Source organism: Heteronotia binoei, chromosome 3 (assembly GCF_032191835.1).
Source record: "Heteronotia binoei isolate CCM8104 ecotype False Entrance Well chromosome 3, APGP_CSIRO_Hbin_v1, whole genome shotgun sequence".
Lineage (NCBI taxonomy): Eukaryota > Metazoa > Chordata > Lepidosauria > Squamata > Gekkonidae > Heteronotia > Heteronotia binoei.
Genome location: NC_083225.1, coordinates 75,404,292 through 75,430,968, shown reverse-complemented (window position 1 = coordinate 75,430,968; position 26,677 = coordinate 75,404,292). Strand labels below are relative to the sequence as shown.

Sequence of the window (26,677 nt, the reverse complement as noted above, 5' to 3'; positions counted from 1 at the left end):
TTAACAGGAAAATAGTCTGATTTTTATTTTTCACATTATCAAGTACACATTACAATGTCACACATCCCTATACATGAGTCTTATGGAATTTGTTTTCTTTTTCATTTTTACAAAGTGTACAGAGGGTTGGACATAGCATTTAATAGACATTTTAACAGAACAATTATTTATATTATGTTCTTTTTTTTAAAGTACCATTTAAAACATGGAACTGAAACATCAATTTTATCGCACTGGCTAATTAAAAATAGCCTGTAACATATGTCAGTACATTAACAGTAACTACACTTTTTATTTGCTCTTTATACAGACACATTGTACAAAATCCACTGGACTAAACTTTTAAGTTTTTTGTTAAGTTTCAAAAATTATGCTCCAAAACAATGTTTATGATTGCAGGCAATATTGAAGGGAACGGAAGTTGTCAAGGTTTTGTGTTCTTAATTTTAATGATTACTCAAGAAGATAATTTTCCAAAATAGGTAATACTTTTGAGCAAGAATCTGGGGATTTCAGGAGAAGTAAAAGATTTTAATAGATTTCAAGTTATTTGAGAGCAGATGACGTTTGGAAATTTGGACAAAATTTCACTGAAAACAAGAGGCACACATATTTCATCAGCTGATGGCTGGATCTTGAGAACTTCTGCATCAGTGAGTGCAAGTACTTGAAGAAGCAAGCTTTTAAGGCCTCAATCCAGCCACAGTCACCACAATACCATATGTTTGAAGGGCTCTATATAACTCCACAAGAGCTGCTTAATTTACTACAATATCAAGCAATGCTCCATGCTCCATTGCACATGGCTACTGCTGGATCAAAGGTCTTGAGCATGATGTATCTCAGATTTCTCCAACTTTTGCAGTTTTATGAACATGCACCATACATGCTGAAAGCTTAGAAACTGTTTCACATAAATATGGCATAGCAGAGAAAGCTTTCACTTTGCACAAATTTAGACATTCATGTTAGGTTTACATGTGGCTATCTGAACTACTCATTCTATTTTTCTAATTAACCAGCTTGAAAATACTGGCATATTAGAAGGAACGGACAGACTGTATCACCTGGCCTGGTAGCACAGGACATGACAACTGATTTATTGGGGGAATGATGTTTCTCATATGAAAAGCGAGGAAGCGATGGTATGAAAACTGCACTTTTGGATCTTGCAGCTCACTTCCATTATACTACACCAGTGCACCAAAGCAGAGATAAAAATGCAAATATATAAAACACCATATGAAGGATGAAATCCACTAAATGTGCTTTGGAAGTCAAACTTTTGAACTTTGTATATTTCTGGACTACTTGCATGCCATGAAACAGACTGCTGCAGCTTTACCTCAATAGCTTTCAGACAACAGCTCGAGTGGTAACTGAAACATCCAGAAATGTATAACTGATAGCAAGAAGAACTGGGTACATGCTTAATAAATTAGAGGTTTGAAGAACTGCTCACTCCTTACAAATTATTCTGTTAAGAAACATTCTGTATTCCTAAAAAAGTAATAGTGGTAACATAAGAAAAGCTGCAGGAAAACAAAGGCTTCATAAAAACACATCTGCTTCTATTCTTTACTTACCGATCTGATGTTCTCCTTCTAAATAGCATATAATTAAAAATCGTCCAAGGCTGTTGGTGAATAGTTTAAAAACCAATTTACCAAATATTTCAAAATATTTCATAGAATCTTGTAAAAAATGTATTTAATTTGGGATAAAGTTAGCCACAGTCAATAGGGCAATCAATCCTTGTCGACAACTGTAACAAATGTCTATCTACAATGAGTCAGTTACAAGTTTCAAAATGCAAATACACTTTTAATACAGAACCAAAGACAGAGAAGCATACAATTAATACTTAGAGTAGTGCCTCAAGTTTTCCTTTAACATTCACACCTATTGAAGGAGAATGCTCACAGCAACAAATTCCTTACTCATTGTGGAAATATTAAATGCTACTTAAAATAACCTCAAATAATGGAAAGTGGTACTGTTATGGTGCATAACTACTCAAATGAATATTAGCATGTCACAAGTTCTTTAAATGAGATTGTTAAATGGGTCCTATGATACAATGCTGTCTTTTGACATTAATTTCTCCCAGATTATTTTATGCACATCTATGACATCTTTATTAAGAGCAAATTAAAAATCTTTTTAACTCATGACAAAACTGAATTAGTATTGCCACTATGAACAATGTCAGTAAGGTAAATATTTCAGAGAATATGGTTGAAAAATTCAGTATGAGACAGGGTTTACTTTATTCAATGCAACTTTATTGTTGCCATCCTTCCTTGTTTATTAAACAAACAGAAGAGAATTCAAAACACACTAATGAACAAAATGTATAAAAGTCAACTAGAAGCAATAATCTTATCTGTATACAGCACTAAAATCAAATGCACAGTATTGTGTTTGTGTGATCCTCTTTAAAATATGACTGTCTAGAGAGCAACATTTTACACACACCATCCCCAAATGTATAACATCTAGAGGAGTCCTCATGGCAAGCCAACATCTTTATGGTGCCTCATAATATGTTGGTTCTTCTCTGAAGGTCTTCGGAAACCTTTCTTACAGAACTCACAACGGTGGGGGTAGTCTTTTGTATGAATGGAAATCACATGCCGCTTGAAACCTGAGGCATCTGTAGTGCTATACTCACAGTACTCACACTGATAAACTTTTCTACCACTGTGTGTTTTCATGTGTTTTTTGAGTTCTATTTGTAGCTTGAAACCCTTCTTACATCTCTTGCACCTGAACGGAAGATCTTTTGTGTGAACTGAGAGAATATGGCGGCTTAGCACAAACGGATCTGCAATTTTAAAGTCACAATGTCTGCACTGGTGCAATTTTTTGCCTTTGTGCACAGCAACATGTTTTTTCAGTTCTGATGGCCTATGAAAGCCTTTGTCACACATGTCGCACTTATGGGGGTACTCTTTTGTGTGAACGGAAATTATGTGCCGTTTTAAGTCACTTGAGTTTGAGCTTTTGTGGTCACAGTGCAGACATTGGTGCGTTTTGCTTTCTTGATGCATAATGATGTGCTGTTGCAGCTCTTTGGTATCTGAAAATATCTGAAAACAAATGTCACATTTGAAAGGCATTTCCTTACTGTGCCTTGTCTTTACATGAGTTTTCAAGTTGGAAGAGTCAGCAGACCTGTACTCGCAGTACTGGCACTGGTAGGGTTTTTCACCAGTGTGGATTCGCATGTGTTTCTTGAGTTCTGATGGATGCCGAAATCCTTTGCCACATTCCACACAGATATGAGGAAAGTTTTTGCTGTGTACAGCCAGAAGATGACGATTCAGTAATCCCTGCTCTGCTGTCTCATATTCACAAAATTTGCACTTGTACATTTTATTCGCCGCCTTGTCCCTGTGCATTATTTTGTGAGTAAACAAAGCTCCTGCATGAGAGAAACTTTTCCCACATTCATCACATTCAATTAACTTCTCAGTTTTGTTGGTAAGCTTGTGGCTCTCCAGATGGTTATGCAAACTTAACTTTTTATTTGTAGTGTAATCACAGTCAGTGCATCGGTATTTTTTCTTGGCAAGAAGGTGCTCGGGGTGATTTTTCATGTGCCTTTTCAAGAAGCCTCTGGATTTAAACTTCTTCCCACAAATCATACAGGGATAGACTGTCAAAGGATGACCATCAGGCCCAATTATTATTGCTGCAGAATAAAAGCAAACAGAGAATCATGAACATGGCACCAAAGAAATTCAACAGATGTATTCTAATTTGTGTGCTACAAGCCATGGGAAAGTCCAAGTTATGCTCAGCAAAATCCCATTCTTTTCTGTGGGAAAATTAAAAGAACGCTGAAACACACTGAAATCAGTAAAAATTAAATACTGTTAACATTTATGCCCTTCCAATGCTGAATCAGTTATGTCAGTGGTACCCAACCTTTTTGGCACCAGGGACCGGTTTTGCTGTCACTGCTGCCGCCATGGCCTGCCCTAGGGTTGCCAAGTCCAATTCAAGAAATATCTGGGGACTTTGGGGGTGGAGCCAGGAGACATTGGGGGTGGAGCCAGGAGCAAGGGTGTGACAAGCATAATTGAACTCCAAAGGGGGTTCTGACCATCACACAAAAAAAGGGACTGCACGCCTTTTAAATGCCTTCCTTCCATAGGAAATAATGAAGGATAGGGACACCTTCTTTTGGGGCTCATAGAATTGGACCCCCTGGTCCAATCTTTTTGAAACTCGGGGGGTATTTTGGGAAGAGGTACTGAATACTATGCTGAAAATTCAGTGCCTTCACCTCAAAAAAACAGCCCCTCCAGAGCCCCAGATACCCGCAGATCAATTCTCCATTATTACCTATGGGAATAAGTCTCCACAAGGAATAACAGAGTTCCCAGCAGACATTTCCCTTCCCTCCCCCCACTTTCTGGTGACCCTGAAGCGGGGGGAGGGCCTCCAATCCATGGGATCCCCTGCCCCCACCTGGGGATTGGCAACCCTAGCCCACTCCTTCCCCTCCCCTATTTGCAGAGGAGCCAGGAGGCTTGGAGACAGCCCTACCCACTTTGGCAGGGCCCCGGCTGATTCAGTTGTTTGACGAGCAGGCTGGAGGAGGAAGAATTTCACCCCCTCCCTCACTTCTGGAAGTGGGGGAGTGGGAAGAAGCCTCCTTCAGTGGTATTCAAATAACTGAATCAGCCGGGGCCCTGCCAAAGTGGTAGAGTCAAGCCTCATCACCCCTCTGACCAGGCTGATACAAAGTTATTTGAATAGCACTGAAGGAGGCTTCTCCACCCCCTCACTTCCAGAAGTGAGGGAGGGGGCGAAACTCTTCCTCCTCCAGCCTGCTCTTCAAACAACTGAATCAGCTGGGGCCCTGCCAAAGCAGGAAGGGCTGTCTCCAAGCCTCCTGGCTCCTCTGCTCACGGGGGAGGGGTGCGGAACACAGCACGGCGCTGGGAAAGAGAGGGGAGGTGGCAGGCCGTGGTGCCTCCTGCGCTAGGGACGGAGCACAGCGCCGCTTTGTGGTGCTGCACAGGGCAAGTGGGGGCGGAGTACAGGGAATGGCGGCCCAGTTGCGAACAGGCCACAGCCCAGGGGTTGGGGACCCCTGAGTTATGTTATAATCACTGCAATAGTATGGCAGCTTTATTTCTATAAAATCAAAAACATTCAGCACTATAGCACTTCAGTAGTATCAACGGTTAACTAGATAAAGTTATACATGTAGAAAACAACACCATGACATATTAGTAGTCACACCACAGTCTCTCAAAGCAATCTTTTAAAGGAATTACTCATTTTCATATATTTTTGGTAACAGTTTCCAAATGCATATTTCAAATAATGCAACATGGCCACCAGTGCAGGAATTTCTAATATTTTAATTGTAAAATGAAAGATGTCTGCAGCAGAATGATGTATTCTTTTGCTTTGTACAAGTCTCAGATAAGAGAGCAAATTATCAGAAATGCAAGAAAATAAAAATGAAAGATAATCTAAAGTAATATTAACTATTCTTATAGTCTAAGCAGAAACCTTAAGAAGGGAATTATGTTAACTTGCAGTGCAAGAATAGCTAATATAGGAAGCAAGCCAGTACATGCATAAAATATACACCAAATAAAAAGTCTGATGAAATGCTTTAACCATAAAAGCTATGTCAGCAAAGGGCAGTGCTATTCCAACAACCGCCTCCTTCCAAGCGAGCATCATGTGTGTTGCACAACGCCTGGAGCTGACAGGAAAGCAGTGTTCATTCCTCTAGTAGCAACCACACCTATAACAAGCCTGTGCTGGCAATATGAGCACAATGTACAGATGTATCCTTTTCTCACTATGTGCAGTCAGTCAGGGCCTGTAGCTGTGAAAGAAAAATGGTTCCATAGATGCCTCTCCCACTCTTTCCTTTGCTACCCTTGGTCAAAGTGTGATGGCGGAAATGGCACTACACTCTTGATGATGACACTAGTTTATAATGGGGAAACAAGAACAAACTAGAACAGTACATGTTAGTGTGAGTGGGGCTGTAGTTGCAGCTACATATTATTACTTGTATCTTATATAACTTTATGCATATAAAAGTTATGCATCTAATAACATGGCTTCTGGACAATAAAAAGGTCAGTGTTATGAGAATATGTTTCTGCTCCACACAGCCAGCAAGATTTTGGGGACTTGTATAATTTCAGCACTTTTCAAGTCTCTTTTCAAGTCTCCAAATCCTTCCATTACAATACAAAAAAAGTGCCATTTTCCCAGCAAAAAAATAACAACACACACACACACTGTAGTCCTATCAAGATCATTTATAAACTTTTTTGTTAGAAAAAGCATGCTGACATACACAGTTACTCCTCTTGTTTCCTGACTATAATGCTGGCTAAGCATCTATATTCATTTTCTTACTGGGAATTTCATTTTTCGATGGGGTGAGGGAAAAAATATTTCTATATTTTAATATGATGGAAACGTGTGGCATTTCCCTGAACTATTAACATTTCTATTGCTAAAATCTGTCTGCATGTGGCATGAGTACAGTTTTGCAGGATAACTTAGCGGCATTTTTTCCTGCCTTTTTTCACCACCTTGGTGCTCTATGCTAAGAGCAGCTTTACTTCCCTTGGCATTGTGTGTCCAATTACTTTTGCATTTCTGTACAGAAAGCCATGGGAATCAACACTGCTTCAAAATAACTGAATTGCATTCTGAGGATTATAAGTAATTTGCAGCACATTGCTAGGGGGGTGGGCTGAAAGTGCTTTGGGAGCAAACTAACCGCTACGGTAGCAGAAATGCGCCATTCTCCAGGCACCTCAGTGTACGCCCGCCTGTGGCTGTTTGTGGAGCAGCGCCATGCCCAGCCAGCAGCAGAACTGGGGTGCACGCCGCTACTCTGGCGTACAAGGGGGCCACCCCAGGGGCATGGCCACCATTAGTCGGCTCCCTAAAATCTTTCAGCTGGGGAACACCCCCTACAAGAGATGCAAAATTACAACCACGAGAATGCAGGCATATCCCAGAGAGACACATGGATCCCGAAAACAAAGTTTGCTGCCACTTCTGGCGCAGCCTCAAAACCCCTTTGGGAGCCTACTAAATGGCACACCAATCCCTGCACATCCTTGGTGGGACGAGCCCCCTCTGCAGCACCCAATCACAGCACCCCCTCCTACAAAGCCTTCTGTCCTGGACTGCACAACTCTTTAGGTAGGGTAGGGCACACAGCATGGGACTCTGCTGGGGAGCTCCCTGACGCATGGACTTAGAGGGCTGGGGCACTTTGGTGGTGGACATTGCACAGCAAGGGCGCTTAGACAGTATAGGGGGAGCTCTTTGACTTGCGTGGAGGAAAGCGAGGTCTCTCCCCTGGGGCTAATGGCTCTCATTTCCAGGTCTCAACAGGTACCCGGCCTCCGGAGACTCAGCATGCGAGGACAGTCGCCCATGGCTGGGTAAGTGCGACTGGGCACCCTCAATTTCCTCCTCCGCCCCTCGCTCAAGGCTGGTTGGTGTGACAGCGTCTCCGGCACTTGGACCAGGCAGTGGTCTCAGGCAGGGGTGGCTGCTGGCCCCTCCGTGCCATTGCCAGCCACTTCCCTTGGTCTGTCCTCTGCCTCAAATGCCTGTGGGGAGGTGGGTTAGAGACTATCCCTTTAAGAGAGTCCCTGGCTGAAACACAGCCTCCTGCTCCAGCTGCCACCCCTTCAGGTGCTCTTGATCTCTGTCTTGCAGGTGAGAATTCAACACAGAGGCTTCCGTGTGTGGCGCTCCAACCCCCCTCCCCCGTTCGGTCAGCTGCTCCTGCCTGCTGCTCTGAGTGGAGCCCCACCCCCTGAAAGACTGTCCAAGTTGTACCAAGTTATAGGATACCACTGCACTTGGTTCCAGCACAATAAAGTCTGAGCTGTGCCCTAGTTTGTCTCTCTACCTTGGTGTCTGCTGCGTTTTCCCTGTGCCCCTCCCCTTTCTGTCCGTGGGCTCCCCGAGGGAATGCCTTGGAGGGCGGGCTTGCATGTTACCTGGGGAGAGGCGAATATATGAGCCACCTTCGCGAGAGAGTGGACAGGGGAGCCTGAGGGTCTTTCCCTCCCTCATCCCATGGCACGGAGCAGAGGAGTGCGGGGGGTGGAAAATGATGCAATGGGCACTCTGTGTCCTGCTGCCACTGGGGAAGGGGTTCCCCACAAGCAGCGAGGGGTGTCAGGGTGAGACTCTGTCTCCATGCTGGGGAGGGCTTCCCTGCGGGACTTGGTGGCATGCTGAGACTCTGCTCATTCCAATACACACATTTTGCCTGGTTTCCCTGATTGCAGACTCCTGCACTATGTTTTCCCTGTTTGTTTATGGCTTGCGGGGAGGGCACATGACTCCCCTCGCCTGCTTGTCATTGGCACAAATCTCTGATAGTGGGTGTGCACAGCTGCGGGAATGGCCAATCCTGCAGCTCTGCACTTCCCCTTCCCTCCCCCCCCACCTCAGCAGTGAGCCAGGCTTCTCTCTCTCGCGCTCACGCACCCAGCCCGTCCCCTCCCCATGTTGGTGGGACTTCTCTCCTTTGCCTTTGACCATCTGCCCATGTTTGGCTCAGTTCTCTGTCAAGGGGCAGGTTGGGAAAGGCGATCAGCCTCTCCGGGGCTGCCTCTTCCCACCCCCGATTGTCATCTACTATGGCAGCTGCACCAGCACTGACCAGTCTGGGGGGCCTGGGCTGGCTCTCCCCTCCTGCTGCGTCTACCTTGCCTGGAGTTGCCATGGTGACGGCCTGACATGCAGCGACCTACGCTGCTTCTCTCTCTCACCCCCACGCCTGAGCGTGCCAAAACCCTTAGGGTGTTGACAAGCGGCGCCTTAGTTACACCACGGCTGGCCATCACAGAAGTCAGGATTGGGCTGTTTATTACCTGATAATTCAAAATATTCAAATAATTAAAAATGCTTCTAAAATTATAAACTTTTTCCTCAAACAATTTTCATTACACATTTAAAAAATGACAAAAACATCTTTGGAACACTGTATTCAGAATAGTATATTAAACTACTCCAGCCTGTACCAAGAATATTTACATACTCAAAAATGATTCCTTATTCTTCACTCCTACTATTAGAAGAGTTTACAAACAATTGTTTCCTGTTAATACTGACCTTCAAAAGCCAAGATCTTCTCATTCAGAATTATATCAAAATATGATGGCAAAGCATAGTTTTTGAGAGTAATACAGGTTAAATGCAGCAAAACAACAATATGAATGCATCAAAACAACTATGCTTTCTCTTTTTTTAATCCACAGTGAGAAAATGAATTTTCAATCATTTTGTTTTGACAAGCAATTAGATGACTGAATGAGTATTTACCTGTTTGGTATTGTCTAGGTTCCAGCCTCCGCCTTTTCTTTGGTTTTTGTTTTGCTAATCTCCCAAGACCAGGAGATTCATCTATGTGCAAGAGGGCACTTGCTGTACCATTCCGGTTTTCAACTGCATCAGTGTTATTACCTAATAATAATTTAAAATTATATAACATCTGCATCCTTTAGAATATTCAAAACTCTGAATTGACATGCTAATTACATTTTAAGATACAGAATTAAGCACTGAAACGGCAAATGCCTTTTAATACTCAGCCTGCCACTGATGAGGTGTAACTGAGATGAATAGTAACCACACAGCAATCACATGAAACCCCAACCTATGGAGGTGGCTCCAGATAGCGAACTGTTTGCTACACACATACAAGACCCATGGATTTGATCATGCTACCGTAAATTAGTGATCAGTAGTTCAGAGTGGCACAGTGAAACATCATAAAATAGTCTCTTTATAGCTCCTTGTTTGCACACATTGGGATTAGAACCCAATGTGCAGGGTAGCCACTTCTGTATGATGTGATCCAAAATCCATGTCCAATGTCGCCACTGAATACATGAGAATATCATAATTATATGAACTGGGTTGAGAAACCAGTCCTTCCCAGCCAAATGCCACACCCTGGGAAGAAAGACGACTACTGGGTACCAAAGACCGATACAATCAACCTACATGCCAGAAAGAGTCACACATACTGCCCGCCCCACAGTGGCAGGGAAGCCACTTCCTCTGGTGTGATTAGACAACACTGAAAAGTGTTGCCATCCTATGAGAAGGAAGAAAAAAGTACTGGTTGCGATCTGAAAGTGCACAATAAGCTAATCTATTTATTTACAATTTTGATTTGTATACTGCCCTTCTCTGAATTCACAGAGCTCAAGGTGGTTAACAACAATATAGAGCCTGACAGAACATCTCTGCCCTGTGGAACTGCATGATGTATGGCAGAGGGTTCCACTGGTAGGAGCCAGGGCTCTGAAGGCCCTGGCAGTGGTCAAGAAAAGCTAGATATTTTAGGGCAAGGGATCACTAGCGGATTGTTCTCAGCAGAGCGTAAAGCTCTTCAAGGACATACCAGAGGAGATGGTCTAAGATAGAGGTCCTGAGTGGTGAAATGCCATAATGACAGGAATAATGATGCTTTTTAAAAAAATTATTATTCCTTAAACTTCTCAATAAAATATACTGCCTGAGTGCCAAAAATTACAGCAGCATAATTCCTGATAGAATTTCTTTTTTGAGAATAGCGACTACCCTTGTCATCATTCATCTACTTTTAAAAAAATAGAAACAGCCTTGCAGGAATAGTGTTAAGAAGATTCCATGGCAGCTGTCTTTGTGAGCCAGACCCCTTGTTTTCTCCTTCAATACTATAAGTGCACCTGAGAATGCCTATGGTTTAGGCTTATACAACCATCTTAATTTTATTTCTTGTTCTATTTTAAACTGCAATAATAATACTGTTAACATTTTTTTGTGGAATGCAGACTTTAATGTATTTTATATACAAATTGCAGCAGAAAATCTTGAGCACACTCCGCCCAAGAAAATACTCCATTAATTTCTCCCAAAAGATATTCTCACATGCCAAAAATCCTCAAGTTGCAATTTTCAGATGGAAGCAATTACCAACACTTTCTTAAACATTACAGAATAAAAGAAAAAACTAGCAGACTTGTTTTAATAATTATTTTAAAAGCAAATCTATTCTGGATCACAGATGCCAGTGTTCTTCAATCTTCAGAATGCACCAGTAACATATTACTTTACTGATCCTGTATAAATCATTTTACTATCAACTGGAATCTTAGGCTAAATCTGGATTTATGACCTACCATAGGCTGCTGCCCAGGCAATCGGCATAAAGCTTTTAATTTCACTGTCATCAATTTGCTGCTCATGAACAGCTGCAGCATCCTCCTCTCCTACAATGACTTCCATATAGACCTCATCAGCAATTTCTGCAACATCTAAGAGAAGAGAAAACTATATGTAATTCAAATATTACCTCCATATAAACAAACCTTTACCTGAAAATAAAGGCTACATACTTACTTAAATCTTCATCTTCGTGCTGAGAATCATTTACTGTCATATAAACCATTTTTTCCCTTGGAATTCGAACACTGCTATTTTGATTAATTAATGTCTCCCCATGGTCATTTTCAGATTCACTTTCCATAATGTCTACTGTGCCTCCTAAGTATATTTAAAAAAAAAAAGTTAGGCAAAGTATTTTGGGTGAGCATGTTTCTACTAATTTATATTTTAGCTATAATAAACAACACAAGAATCTACACTAACACTTTGAATCCATGTTGTTCCCTACAGGATATTTGAAAGAATTTGAGGCAAACCAAATGACAATATGAAAGGCCAATAATTTAGTATCTTAGACAGCTTCTTTGAAAAGAACATGAGAGATAGTGTGCCAGTACATTAACCACATACTCTAAACCAGGGATCCCTAAACTTGTTGAGCTTGCAGGCACCTTGGAATTCTGACACAGCGTGGTGGGTACAACCAAAAAATGGCTGCCGCAGGAGATGAAGCCAGCTATAAAAAGACAGCCATAGCTTACCTTCAGTTACAAAGTTTGCAGGACCGCATCTACATGATTTTAAGGGGGGGGGGGGGACAAAATTAAAAAATGGTGCCCCCTTATGGGCCATTCTATCTTATGGTCCCATAGAATACAATGGACTCCATACCCAATTTGGCGCCCCCCCTCCATCAGCACCCAGGGCAAACACTCCCCTCTGCCCCCCCCCCCTAGATCCGGCCTGGAATGTTTGTGGTGTGGTGGGAGGTACTACTAAAGCAAAATTTGCATAGCCAATCAAATATCACTTTGACAATCAGAAGCCTTGCTGAATAAAAGCTCCACCTGGCCCCACCCACTTTCTAAAAACTCTTGGCAGGCACCTAGAAAGGTATAGGCAGGTGCCACATTGGGAATTAATGCTCTAACCTAGCGCCCCCCAACCTTTTTGGACCGGTCTTTGTGGAAGACAATTTTTCCATTGACCGAGGGTGGGGGGATGGTTTTGGGTTTATACAATTGTGCTCTTTATTTCTATTGGTTTGGTGTGGTGGTTAAGTGTGTGGACTCTTATCTAGGAGAACCGGGTTTGATTTCCCACTCCTCCACTTGCAGCTGCTGGAATGGCCTTGGGTCAGCCATAGCTCTCGCAGAGTTGTCCTTCAAGGGGCAGCTTCTGGGGAGAGCTCTCTCAGTCCCATCCACCTCACAGGGTGTCTGTTGTGGGAGAGGAAGGTAAAGGAGATTGTAAGCTGCTCTGAGACCCTGAAATTTGGAGTGGAGGGCAGGATATAAATCCAATGTCATTGTCTTTTTATTATTACTACATTGTAGTATACAATAAAATAATTATACAACTCACGGCCCGTGGTACCAGTCCACGGACTGGGGTTGGGGACCCCTGCTCTAACCCATCTTGCCAACAGGTTTTGCAAGCAAAGAAAGTCAACGGCCATGGGACAATGGAGAGTCATAACTGACCTAAGGCAGAGGTAAACTCATTTGTTACAAGGGCGAGTTCTGAAATAAGTATCACTTTGCTAGGCTGGGTCCTGCACGCCATAAAACGTAACACAAGGTATTAGAGATATAAGCTTTATAAAGATGATTTTAGATGCCAAATAGTGATAAGCAGGTGAATGACAACAGCAGGCTTGATTGGGTTAGGTGTGATATTCAGAGGGGTAGTAGGTGTGGAGATACCAGCACTGAAACAAGACAGGAAACCAAGGTCTTAGTTTCATCCAGGAGGATGCAAAGAAGAGACAGAAGGCTGACATTAGAAACAACATTGAGTTGCTAAACTAAAAGTAGTGCTGCTCTTACAAAGGAATTTCAAGAGGAGATTAGAGAGACTACTGAATTTTAATTGATAATGCAGCTCATGACACTGCATCCTCCAGAACTGAACTGAGAGCTAGCTTTCTTGTCTTATTACCAATATGTGCTATTGTCACTTGGCTTCTGAAATCACTCCACTCTCCATGATATAAGGACCAATCCAAGTGTTCTAATTCCTAATAAGGGTCTTTTTGAAATAAAATAAAATCCAGATGGAAACAGAGAAATCTAATCCTTTTTTTAAAAAAACCTTTCAAAATAAGCTAAAATAGTTTCCCCAAAGTAAACTATACTTGTCAGAAGAAACCACCCACCCACTCTTCCTCTCTCTGAATAAGTGTGTTTGCACACAAAAGCTTATACCTGGAATAAAACATCGTTGGTCTAAAAGCTGCCATTCTCTCTCTTTGTTCTCTCTCTCTTTCCTCCCATTCCCTTCCTCTCCAAAAGAGGAGAAGCCCCAGAGAAGGAAGCAAAGCTCTGTGTGTCTGTGTGTGTGAGAAAGGGGGGGCAGGATTTCTGTCTTTGTATCTCTCCCACATGAAGTAGCTACTTAGGGAGCTGTGTATGTTTGTGTGGGGACAGGGAGAGGCAAGAAGCAAAGAGCCACTGAAGGAGCTGGGGGAAAGCAGGCTATGGTGGAAAAGGAAGTTGCATGTGGGCCTGATTTGAGCTCTGTGGGGGCTGGATCCAGCCTACAGGCTGAATGTCTGACATACCTGGCCTAAGGACTTCCTTTTGCCAATGCTAAGACTTTTAATTTTTTATTTCTAAAAATAGAACTCCCTTACCCAAATCATCTTCTCCAGGATCAGCTTTGAAAATGTAGACTTTGATGACTTCTGGACAAATACCATCCATTTTACAAGGATCACTTTCTGACTCAGCTTTTATAGTTATTTCCCCAGAACTGTCATTTTCTGTCTTGACAGCATCATCCACTACAATAAAAAACACAAACAGTAAACTCACCATAAACAGAGTGCATTAGAACTGAAATTTAACATTTTAACCTTTAAAATATTAAAAATGAATAATTTTAATCATTGAAATATTGAAAGTTACAATAAAATTAAGTATATCTAACAATGGAAGACACTTCATATTAGAAACTGTCCAAACAAGGCATAATAAAGAGGGTTTTTTAAAAAAATCAAGTAATTCAAGAAAAGCAAACAATTTTTGTTGCCTCATATAATAGGCAAGGAAAGTGCAAAATACAGGCACAGCCCAACCTGATCTAGAGTTGCATCTGCAGTGGCAAACACCTCGGTTGCTGCCACAGCAGTTGAAGTAGTATTCCATATTAGGCAAGCTCTGCATTTGCCTCATCAGCCTCCATTCCAATCCCAATTCCACCAACACTAGATTTTACCTGTATTATAGTGTAAGTGCATTGCCACACATAATCTGAAACTAAGTTTTAACTGAAGTGTCAACAAATATATATGCTTCATTATATACTCATGAATAATTTAAAAAGGGGAGATTTTGTATTCCCCTGCAAAGTAAGTTATTGGCTGGATTAAACTACTCCAAATGATTAGGGTTTGTAGAATCTTTCGGGATCAAGTGCCGTGTTCTACTGGAGAAAGTTTTCCTACCAGGCGTTTCGTTCTCAGCTGCGGAGAACATCCTCAGTGGCGTTGCAGCCGGAGCAGGCACTCAGACCTTCTTGGCTGCTGTGCATTGAGTGGGGCCAGGGCTGCTGGAGAGCTGCTATTTCTAGGCTGGAGGGGGTGTGATGAAAGGGCAATTGGTTTGTGGATGTGCCCATTGTTTGGTGGGGCTTCCTGGAAGGAGTCTACAAAATACCCTGCTCCTGTGGTGCAGTCTACATTGGCACTACCCAACGCAGTATCAACACCCGTCTCACCGAACACAAGAGACACTGTCGCTTGTTTCAGCCAGAAAAATCAGCTGTAGCTGAACATGCACTTCAAGAAGGAGACCACATCATCCACTTTGAAAGAACTGAAGTCCTTTCTACGGTCTCACATTATCATACCCGCCTGAACAGAGAAGCTATTGAGATTTACAAACACCAGCACAATTTTAACAGAAAGGAAGAAGGCATTTTCATCCACCAATCTTGGTACCCAGCTCTGCAAAACACCCTACAGACTATAAATTGCAGAAAGTCTCAGAACAACCAGCAAATTCCACAGAACAATCAGCACAGTCAACAACCATCTTCCTTATCTTCAAACCCCTTCCAACCCTCCCAGCAATTAACATGGAACAATGGTCACATTCAACAGCCAGTTTCCTTATCACTACCCTTCCAGGAAGCCCCACCAAACAATGGGCACATCCACAAACCAATTGCCCTTTCATCACACCCCCTCCAGCCTAGAAATAGCAGCTCTCCAGCAGCCCTGGCCCCACTCAATGCACAGCAGCCAAGAAGGTCTGAGCGCCTGCTCCGGCTGCAACGCCACTGAGGATGTTCTCCGCAGCTGAGAACGAAACGTCTGGTAGGAAAACTTTCTCCAGTAGAACACGGCACTTGATCCCGAAAGATTCTACAAACGCTAATGATGCTACCAGCCGTGAAAACCTGAAATCTTTGATACTCCAAATGAAGCACTAACTTCTTGGCTCAGAAACTTGTAGAACTAGTTTGGGAACCTTAAAATAAAAATATGAATAGGGAAAGATTCACTGAATATAAACTCTAGTGTGCACTGTCACATCAAATTATACAGAATATGCATTTTGTTACAAAACAAGAAAAATTTAGAGTGAAGAAAAATTTTAGAAATATTACTATATGAGAATCCATATATGGAAAAATCTACATATTACTAAAAGGAAATAAATGACTAGCATCACACTTCACTGTACAGCTTTGTCATGTGCAGTGTTCTTCTCTTAATGAATCCAAAGCTCTACTTTAGAATGTTTCTGTCCTATGCTACTTGTCAACTGCAATCCTGTTATAAAACACTAGTTCTAAATACTAAGTGTATAGTGTTGTGCTGACACAGGATTGATGTTGGTGCAGGAATTCTCTGAAGGCACATCTTAATGATTCCATCCATATATTTTTTGCACCTTTAGGTAGTTTTGGGTGCTACTGCTGTAACATTTCTGGCAATGTTAACTGTTGCCAGCATATTATTTTACTTTAATGATACTGCTCATACAGCCAATTCAGCTCTTAGCAGTGTAAACCAGCATATTATTGCCAAATCATGATGACATAATGGTCAGCTCACAACAAAGTGCTGCTATTTCAGTTCACGGAACCCCATCATAACCCCTTCTCTGATGGCACATCCAATCACACACTTTGGTATCAAAATGAGAAACAAACTACAGCAGTCCACATGATCTTAATAACTTTAGGAATGTATTTTTCAAACTAAAATTTGTTTTTAACACAGATACACAAAATATTAATCACAATGATAACATAATAAATGTTTTTATGTACTTCTGCCATCAGTGAATAAATACCCTTTCCCTGCTCCTCTTACCCACCCAATCCTTCTCCTCTTGCTTCCTGGAGTCCACTATAAGTCCTGTGGCTGGATCAGAGTGAATAAAAATCAATGATTTAAGAAAAAAATCAATCTTTTTATAAAAATGCTTTTTGAGCAAAAACTACTTAAATGGTTTTGTATTTAAGTTACATTACACCTCAAAGGGTTTTCATCATGAAGTATGGATTAATTTTTAATTATGTAGTATGAGACTGGATATTCATGTGAAGTTTTAAAAAAAATTTCCCAGAGGTTTCTGTAAGATTACTTTTGGTAATTCTTCTTTCTAGAAGATGCTTGCTTTTGCAGTTCTCAAAATGTGAACTTGTGTCTAAGAGATAATATGCCTTTTCTTTACAGCAAAAATGTTTTAAAATAAATAAGAGTTGAGAAGGAGACTTCAATTCTATGTGCAAATCTATGTACATACAATCAACCCCTTGTCTCCTAAAAGATAAGTTTCAAGAAGTTCAATGGTGTGGAATAGATCTAGACGAGGAGATGGTAATTGTGAAGAGGGAATGGCAAGCAGTACAACAAAACTTTTTGAGCATAATACTCCAGAAATCTTGAGATCTTTGTGAGCATTGCCTCATCAATGTTTAAGCAAATACAAGAATACATATACCATAGTTAAATAATTGTTTTAGTTAAATATTGTTTAGTTAAATATTAGTTAAATATTAGTTAAATATTAGTTAAATATTTAGTTAAATAATAAAAAATGGTTTTTATTCCTGGTTTTCTCTACCTTCGTGAGTCTCAAAGTGGCTTACAATATCCTTCTCTTCCCCTGAGAGTTCTGGGGGAACTGTCCAAGGTCACCGAGCAGGCTCATGTGAAGAAGTGGGTAATCAAACAAGGTTCTCCAGATTAGAGTCCACACTTAATCATTACACCATGCTGGCGGTATAACAAAACAGTCTGGGACCCTCATACCTACAGGACTGCCTTTCCTGTTACAACCTTTTGCCTTTGGTCATTGTCTAGGGGCCTCTTGCAGGTGCCTGGCCCCACGGTGGCTCAGTTTTGTGTCACCAGGAGAAGAGCCTTCTCAGAATTGGAGTTTGTTTTTAGACTATTGTATTGCTTTTAGATTGTATATCATTTTATTATATGTATCTGATTTTAACCTTGTATTATTGACTGTTGTTGCCCACTCAGAGCCCATTTGGGAAAGGGTGGGCTATAAATTGAATTAATGAATTAATTGTTGTGGCCCCTACCCTATGGAATGCACTCTCAGATGACATCCATAACCTGTCAGACTTTAGTTTCTGTAGGGGATGCAAAGTTGAATTCTTTAGGTCGGCCTTTGGAGGGTAACCACATTCGGGCTATTTTAACAGCGGCATGGTGACAGCTACATATTTTAATGTTAATATTTTATATTTGCTTTTTTGTTGTTTTTTTCCTTATTGGTTTTAATGCTGTAAATTGTCACAAAACCCTTCGGGTGAGTGGCAACTAAAAATCAAATAAATAAATAATATTAGTTTAATAAATAAATATGATTATAAGTAAATTAATTAATGATTTTATCCTTCTGATAGAAACAGAAGATTAATTGTCCAAATATGAGTGATTAACCTATTATACTGGAGAAAATTATGAAAACATTGTGAGATGAATTATTTTTTTTAAAAAATTATTTATTTCAAAAATAGCGTGTATAAATGGTTCCTGTAACAACATTCAAACTAACTCAAATAGCTATTTACAAAGTCATCTAGAAGTAGATCAGATTATGATACAGTACATTTTTTGGTAAAATAACTTGTTCAGTTAGATATGCCACCACCGGGTACCATAAGTCTATAATCTTCTTTCCACATAACGTTGGGGGGATGTCTTTGTTTAGGTAACTATCTATTTCAAATGATAAATAACCAAACAACCAAATTTTCTGATATAACTGTAAAACTAATGTGAAAGGTTATTATTCTAAAAATGAACCTTTCATATGGGTTATAACTATTAAGGTTAAAACAATAAGCAAGAAAAAGCCTCTATTCCAGGGGTGGCCAACGGTAACTCTCCAGATGTTTTTTGCCTACAACTCCCATCAGCCCCAGCCAGCATCACCAATGGCTGGGGCTAATGGGAGTTGTAGGCAAAAAACATCTGGAGAGCTACTGTTGGCCACCCCTGCTCTATTCAGAAAATCATGATTTAAATGCCGTTTTACTGACTAGTGACTGAAATCAAATTGTGATTTCAATCTATTTGATTTCAATCAAATCCATCATGTGAGGAACTGAAACCTTCATCAACCATAATAATATGTGATGTTTCCTAAGCACTGTGAAAGTTGCCAACTTGAATCCATCCCACTCCTTCTCTGACAGAAATTATATCAACTGGTCATTTAGCATAACCAAAACCTCAAAAGAATGCAATTTTAAGCAGATTTACTGGGAAGTGAGCCCCACTGAACGCAGTGGAATTTACTTACAAATAAATATGCACAGGAATAGGCTGCAGAGTTCCAATCCATAATCCCCCCCAAAAAGCTCCAATCCAATATACACACTTTATTGGGAGCAGACCCTACTGAACTCAGAGCTACTTATTTCTAAGCATAGGATCAAGCTGTAAAACAGAATAAGTTAAGGAAGTTTGGATTAAGTCATTTGTAAATAAAACTTGTTTTAAAAATATTTTACCCAGAGACTTACAGGAAATCATTAGATAATCTTCACAGTTGCCCTTGTCATCATCATGTCCCATAGGTATCCCACTGGCATCAATTACTGCTTCAGAGGCACAGTCTGCCACTAATACTTCTGAAACTACATCCTCTTCCAGAGAATCTGCAACAATTTCTGCTTCTACCACATTATTATGATCATGAACTACATGTTCCATATGTCCAACTTCAGGTATGTGCACTGACTCACTTGTAAGTACATGCTCTGGTACTGACATTGCTGTTGCTGCAATCTCAGAGGATAAAACTTCATCAGGAACAGTGCAGTGTGCTAAAGACACTTCTTCAGTGACATCAGTGTCCAGCACTGGTTCAGGTATAATAACAGTTTGAGATACATCTGTATCTTCCATGATATCCGGACAGTGAACATCTTCAATAACAACATCCTCAACGACATCCTGGATAACTACAGAATCTGGATCATCAGGGACAAAGTTATGAACGGTTATGTCAGAATCCTCCACATCTGACACATATACAGTTTCCTGTATTTCTACTACAATTTCATCTCCATTCAGATGTGTTCCATCAGCACCTGAAATACATGCAAATAACTAAAATTACTGTATCAGCATAGCCTCAAATTTCACAAAAATCCTTGACATTTATTTATCACTACAGAGACAGCTTTACTTTGTTTAACACACTGCAAAACATTAAAACTTTGATACCACTGCTTCCCCCCCCTCTAACCAATGCAAGTATTTAGATCTCATGTGATGCACTCAGAATGGCTATAAATTATATTGCCATCTTGCTAGCTCATGTTTCAATTATTATTAATCCACAACCAATATTTTGTGTGGGGAAAAGTTAGGAGGATTTATAGGTCCTAAAACTGACAGAAGAAAATCAGTTGCTTTGTAAGGGGTAAAGAGGGACAGGAAAGCTCAAAGAGGCAGTGGTTTGCCTGCTTTTAAAGAAACAATCTTTGAATCCAATGATCCTAGCCAATTACCGTCCAGTCTTGGATCTTCCATTTCTGGGCAAAGTAACTGAGAAAGTGGTGATGGAGCAGTTTCGAGTCTTCCTGGAGGATACATCTATCCTTGATCCCTTCCAATCTGGCTTCCGCCCTGGTCATGGGACAGAGGCTGTCTTGGTCGCCTTCACGGATGACCTAAGAAGGCATCTGGATCAAGGCAGGTCGGCGCTGCTGCTTCTTTTAGATCTATCAGCAGTGTTTGACATGGTTAACTATGATCTAATGACCCACTGCCTTGCTGACATTGGAGTTCAGGGGGTTTGCTTGCCTTTTCCTCCTTTCTCTGTGATTAGGGACAAAGGATGGCGCTTGGCAAACAGACCTGCCTGCAGCACCCACCTGAATGCAATGTGCCCCAGAGAGCTATTCTCTCACCAATGATGTTTAACATCTCTATGCACCTCCTTGCCCAGATTGCCCGAGGTTTTGGGCTGGGCTGTTACCAATATGCAGATGACACCCAGGTCTATCAGTTGATGGATGGTCACCCAGTCTCCACCCTGGGTTATTTGACCTTGGCCTTAGAAGCAGCTCGGTTGTTGATACCAGTGCCTAGCCAGGCACACATCCAGCCAGCATTCCATCAACTGCACCAGCTGCCAGTTGAGTCCCAGACGATTTAAAGCCTCTTGTGGCCTCGGACCAACATATCTACAGGACCGCCTCTTCCCACATGTGCACTGAAGATCATTAAGATCTAGTCCACAATGTCTACTGACCGTCACTGGCCCCAAGGACCTCTGACTTGCCTCAACCAGGGCCAGGGCCTTTTCATCCTTGACCCCGGCCTGGTGGAATCAGCTCCCTACTGAATTACTTTTTGTAAGGCCTGTAAAATGGAGCTATTCCGCTGGGTCTTTGGTTGAGGCAGCAGGTGTCCTACTGCATCAACTGGCCTCTTTGCTGTGATATCTAGTGCATTTCCATTGTCTATTCTTAATTACAATTATAGACCTTCAGTCACCATCCATAATTTGTTTATAACTTGTCTACAGTTTATTATATTGTGCTTTTTAACAGTATATTTTAAATTGTTATTTTATTATGTTATCTGCCCTGAGCCCATTCCTGAGAAAGGGTGGAATACAAATTGACTAAAATAAAGAAATGAAATGGGTAACCTAAAGTGAGCTGTTTTAGAGAAACTGACAATTGCTGGATTTATACCTAAATCTGGTAATCCAGAGTTTCCACTCTCATGGTTTCCCCCAATATTATGTCATTTCCTGCAGAAAAGCATGTATCTTGGATGGAAGTTTTGTATCTAAAGCTGTGTATTGTTTTAACACAGAAATATGTTAAACTGCTATAACACTATGGGGAAAGAATACTGTGATTTATAGATGATGGCAGCATATTTTTAACCTCAAGGTATTTCTTCTTGTGACAGAATGTAACTTGTAAAACAGGTTGTATTTACCTTTCTAAATTAAAAATGTCCTATAATGAAGATACATAGCCTGTCAGTAATTATGTTATATGATATTTCTTAACATACCAGTTGGATCAAAAAATGCATGTGGATCATGTGGCTGTAGTTCAAGCCCATCTTCATCCATGGTCTTTAACTTTCATCAGTCACAAAGTCTGTAAAATTAACAAAGATAGCTATCAACTAATTATCAGTATTCTATATCTAAGTGCAACCTCTATATTTAATTCAGTGATTTGTCAAAGTTCAAAATCTTTGAAAGAAAAAAAGAGCATACTATTGAGGAACAACATAACTCCTCAGGGTTTGATTTTTTCCTCTGGGTTGCAAAGTAGTTTATTTATTTAAACATATATTTCCTACCTTTCCTCCTGGCTCAAGGCAGCTTACAAAAATAGTTAAAAACATTTACATTTTCAGTTTAAAACCAAAACTAAACTAAAGCCCCAAATCTCTCCCCCTCTGTCAACTCAAGAGGTGATGGGCAAGCAATGCATTCAAATCTCCTTTGTGTTTTTTATAGCCAGTAAGATGAACAAAGTGGTACAATGGCAGGACACTTCTGTCCTAGCATTTCCCTCCTTAGGGGCTCACAGGCTTTCAGCTACCTGTTAACAATAAACTGTTTTTTCATTTGTTTGTAATGTAGGTTCCAAATAGTGTTATACTCTACTGCAGGAACTCAACAACAAACATATCTTTCCAGTTTGGTTTTTAAAACCACTTTGGTGATATATGCTATAAGGCAGGGTATGTTTCTCAAAGACTACATTACAATGCCTATGAATCCTTTAGTATCTCTTCTTATGGAGTTTTCTCATTTAATACCATATGCTTCAACCTTCTCAAAGCATTACCAGAAGCAGAGGAGAGGGAACTGTCTGAGGGAAAAAAACTTGTATTCTGTTTTGGGGGAAAGAGTTCTTCATCCATAGGATCACCATCCTCTGTCTGGTGCTCTACTAACCATTGAGGTTGGTCATCAACACCTATGATCCCTAAGTGACTGAGAGGAAGTAGCTGCCCACTCTGGTTCCATGCTACATTTGTTGGGTGCAAGGAGGCCATGGCTGCTTGTGTAGCAAGGTGCTATCAGAGCTGACTGTTGGAGAGTCAGAGAAGTGTAGTGCATGATCTGAAAATAATGACCATGGAACATGCCTTTGTCCTTTAAGCTCCTCCATATCCCCTTGGGCCGTTGCTCTTGCAACAAAAAATTATTCAGCCACCTTTTACCTCCCAGTGATATGTCTGCATTACATGATTTGTGAGGAAAGAAGAGACTGAGTCAAGGAGTCCTCCTAACCTACCCTGGAGGCTTAGGGACCCAGTGGCTTTCTATCCATTCTCCACACTGCCTGTTGACACTCTGAATTGCTCTTCTGTCACCAAAAAACTGTCAGCACCATGTAGAAGCCAGGTTTGGAATGGGACCTCTACCACTGTACACACCAAGAGAGTCAGCAGGGCCTACCTGCTTTATGGCTTTAAAAAAATCATCTCCATCCTTTGATAGATCCTTGCTGTGGCTTCAGAAGCTTCCACAACTAAGTTGTGAGCTGAACAGGTCAGGCAAGCAGGAAAAAAAGATAAAAAGAGGGATTTTGTTTGTTTTGAGGTAGACAAGTAAAAAGTGGCAGCTGCAAGAATAATAGAAAATTAAGGAACCAAAGAACCATAAACATCAAAAGTAGAGTTCTCTGGTGCGCTTGCTACAAAGGCAGAAAAAGAACGAAAGGGCACCACTTATGGGCAAGCAGCAATTGTGATGGCCTCAAAATGATAACCCTCATTTGTGAACAAAGTTGCCAAACAATAAAAGGCAAATTAAACTATAACTTTTGCTCTCCATTTCCTCACTGATTCTACCGTTTATATTCTGGTGTTGTTGTTGAATTCAGAAATGCCAAAATATTCAGGATACTTTCCCATGAATAGCTGTGCATTTCCCCATGTCTTTTAAGCAAGAAAGAAAATAATAAACAAGCTGAAATATTTGCTGCCGTAGTATGCTGAAATATTTTATTCCACAAAATTACTGGACTGGACTCCAGGCCTGGGTGGGACTGAGATGGATGGGACATATGTACCAGCAGAAAACAGAAAAGTATGTTATTCAAATAAGTTTTGGATGTTGGTGCTCCTATTATCTATACAACCCCTCACCTCCCTACACAATTTGGCTGAATGCTACCAGGTTTTTCATTGGCAGAAGAGGAAGGAATGACCCCTTTTGGCCACCAAAAGAGGCTACGCAAAATATCATGAGACTCATGTGAACAAAAATCCTTTGGGGACAGATTTGAACTTGTCAGGAGGGGAACCGAATGAGACTGAACAGGAAAGCTCGTGTTTTCAGTATGGGGTTTCAAATATACATAACCTGTTTATGACAATAAGAAATACAAAAGGAGACAGTTAACAGTATCTGGCTGCATACCTCAGGATACACTGACTGACATCTGTGCATAAAGTTCCTAGGGGCTCCACTGTGGATTACCTGGAGAAAGTTATTTTTTCTTCAGAATTGTGTTTACTAAATCTGGGGAAATGAATTAACCCTATCGTAAGCGATTCTGAACTCAAGTTTTAGTGATGTGCAAGCTCTGCCCTGTAAAACGGCCAATGCCCTTTCAGTACATTAACCAATTACCTAAATCTTTATGGAAGCAACTGGCCACCCCGTCCCCTCCCCCAATATCACCAACAGAAAACTCGTCATGGAGTACTATTTATGCTTCACCGTTAAGAGTCATCTTGACAAATTGGCACATGATTCAACCTGCCACCATACGATACGTATGGATATCTGGGTTCGGATGTGAATAGCTCCTGCCCTGCGGAGTCGAGCCATCATTAACAGCTCAGGACCGGAAGGCATGATGAGAGTTAAGGAGGTCAGAAAGTGTCTCTCAGCCGCTGTGCACGCTACAGCGCCAGCAATGAAGAAAATACATGATGGACTGTCGTGCATCGAGCCCAGGAGGAGCCAAGCAGGACAACTGGGCACAGAACAGGAAAGAAGGGGAGGGGCGAGCCTCCCCTACTGGCGCCGTCACCGCCCTGCCCGCTATGGGGACTGTCTCGGGCCAGAAGCGATTAATTCAAGATGGCGGCCGGCAACCTCCCCCAGCCTCTCTTACCGCCGCCATCTTGTCTCCTCCTCCCAGACTTTTTCGTTCCGACGCAGGCCTAGCTCCTTCACCCCCTCAACCTGGTCCCGGTCTCTATCGCCCGTGCACCTCATATTAGCGCTCCACCTTGCCCCGTCCTCAAAGCTGAGCAATAAGCGCCCAGGCCTTCCAACACGGCCCTACGGCCCACTCCTGCAGGACGCAACCCTGGCGCGGCCTAGCTGCGGCCTTCTCAGGGCCTGTATCGTGGCGGGCGCCGAGGCCTGGTTCTGCGTGGGGGTGAAGGCCTAGCTCGGGCCTGTCCCGCGCTGCTTACCGGACGGGGCGGCGACGGGCTCTGGGCGGCCTCTCTTCGCGTAGCTGGGCCGAGCTCGGTGGTAGTGTCGCTGCGGCGGGGCGGGCGGGAGCGGAGGGGAGGGAGGGGCCGAGCTCCGAGCTGAGTGGAAGCGGCCAAGCTCTCCGGGCCGGGCCGCCGTCAGTACGTCACGTCACTTGCCCGAGAGAGACCCAGGGAAATGCGGAAGGAAGATACCGGTGCTGCTGTTGCTGGAGCCGCCTGCTCCTCAGGCCACAAACCCGCCGGGCGGAGAGCGAACCGGGCCGGGGACGGGAGTCTGAAGAGGAAGGGCGGTGGGTCCCTGCCAGCCCCTCCCGCTGCAGCTGCCGCTCCTGCCGCCGCCGCCGCCGCCTCCGTTCCAGCTCGGCCGTAAAATTCCGCTTCGGGCTCAGACTTGTTCAACTCGGCGCCGGTGAGCGGAGAGTTGCTTAGGCCTGGAAAATTCCCGGCATGTTGGGGTGGCTTCCCCACAGGCGCTCCTTTGGGCACCTCCCGCCTCCCGAATTTTTATTCCCCCCCCTCAAACGCGGAACTTAAATCGTTCCAGTTTTATTTAAAATGAAAACTAGAGGCATTAAGATGGTTTTGCTCATGAAAATGTTCAATAAAGTATTAACTTTGAAAAGCATATTTTAATTAAAATTTTACTCCCCTTGCCCGCAAACTAATGGATCAGCATATTTCCTTGGTCGTCAGCAATCGTTTGTTCTTATGAAAGACGTTTGCCGTGAAGAAGGACATAAACTAAAATAAGGTGTTTTAAATATAGGAAGCAAGATAAGTTTTTAAAAGGGGATTCTGTGCACGATACAACAAACTTATGTGATTTATTGATACCCTAAGAGGTAATACTGAGAGATGGTTTTATAAAAAAATAGTAAAGGCAAGCTAGCAAATATAATTTGTTGTGGATTTTAGATACTACACTGACTTATGCATTGTTTATTTCCAACTTAAAAGCTTAAGATTTTTGTCTAACATCTCAGTATGTTTGTGACATAATGACATAACTTTTTAAAAGAAATTGTGTTAGATAGCTTGGAATATCATTGTTTTCAGACTGAATTAAAAATTGAGAATTATAGATTTATGTACAGTAATATGTACATAACTAAGCCACAGAAGAAGGCAATGACAAACCACCTTTGACCCACTCTTGGGGTTGTTTTAATTTGACCACAACTTCGCAGCACTTTCCTCCACCCCCATGAATTAATGACTTTTATCTTATTATTAACAGACTTGTTCAGGTCCTGTAAATTGAAGGCTGTGCTTTGCCTTTATTGTTACAGGCTATAAATGACAAGTGGATTAGCTTTTGTTCACTTTTATAAAAACTAG

General features: G+C 41.8%; 1 protein-coding gene across 1 annotated transcript; it reads right to left on the bottom strand.

Annotated features, from left to right (window-relative positions):
- On the bottom strand, positions 1-26,051 carry ZFX (zinc finger protein X-linked). Its single transcript, XM_060234087.1, has 8 exons — positions 25,316-26,051; positions 21,932-22,020; positions 19,414-19,983; positions 14,039-14,188; positions 11,419-11,562; positions 11,199-11,333; positions 9,352-9,492; positions 1-3,697 (listed from the first exon to the last, which is right to left on the bottom strand). Exons 2-8 carry the CDS (start codon positions 21,990-21,992, stop codon positions 2,511-2,513), a joined length of 2,388 nt encoding a protein of 795 aa, XP_060090070.1. The 5' UTR covers positions 21,993-22,020; positions 25,316-26,051; the 3' UTR covers positions 1-2,510.
- Positions 26,052-26,677: the final 626 nt, after the last annotated feature.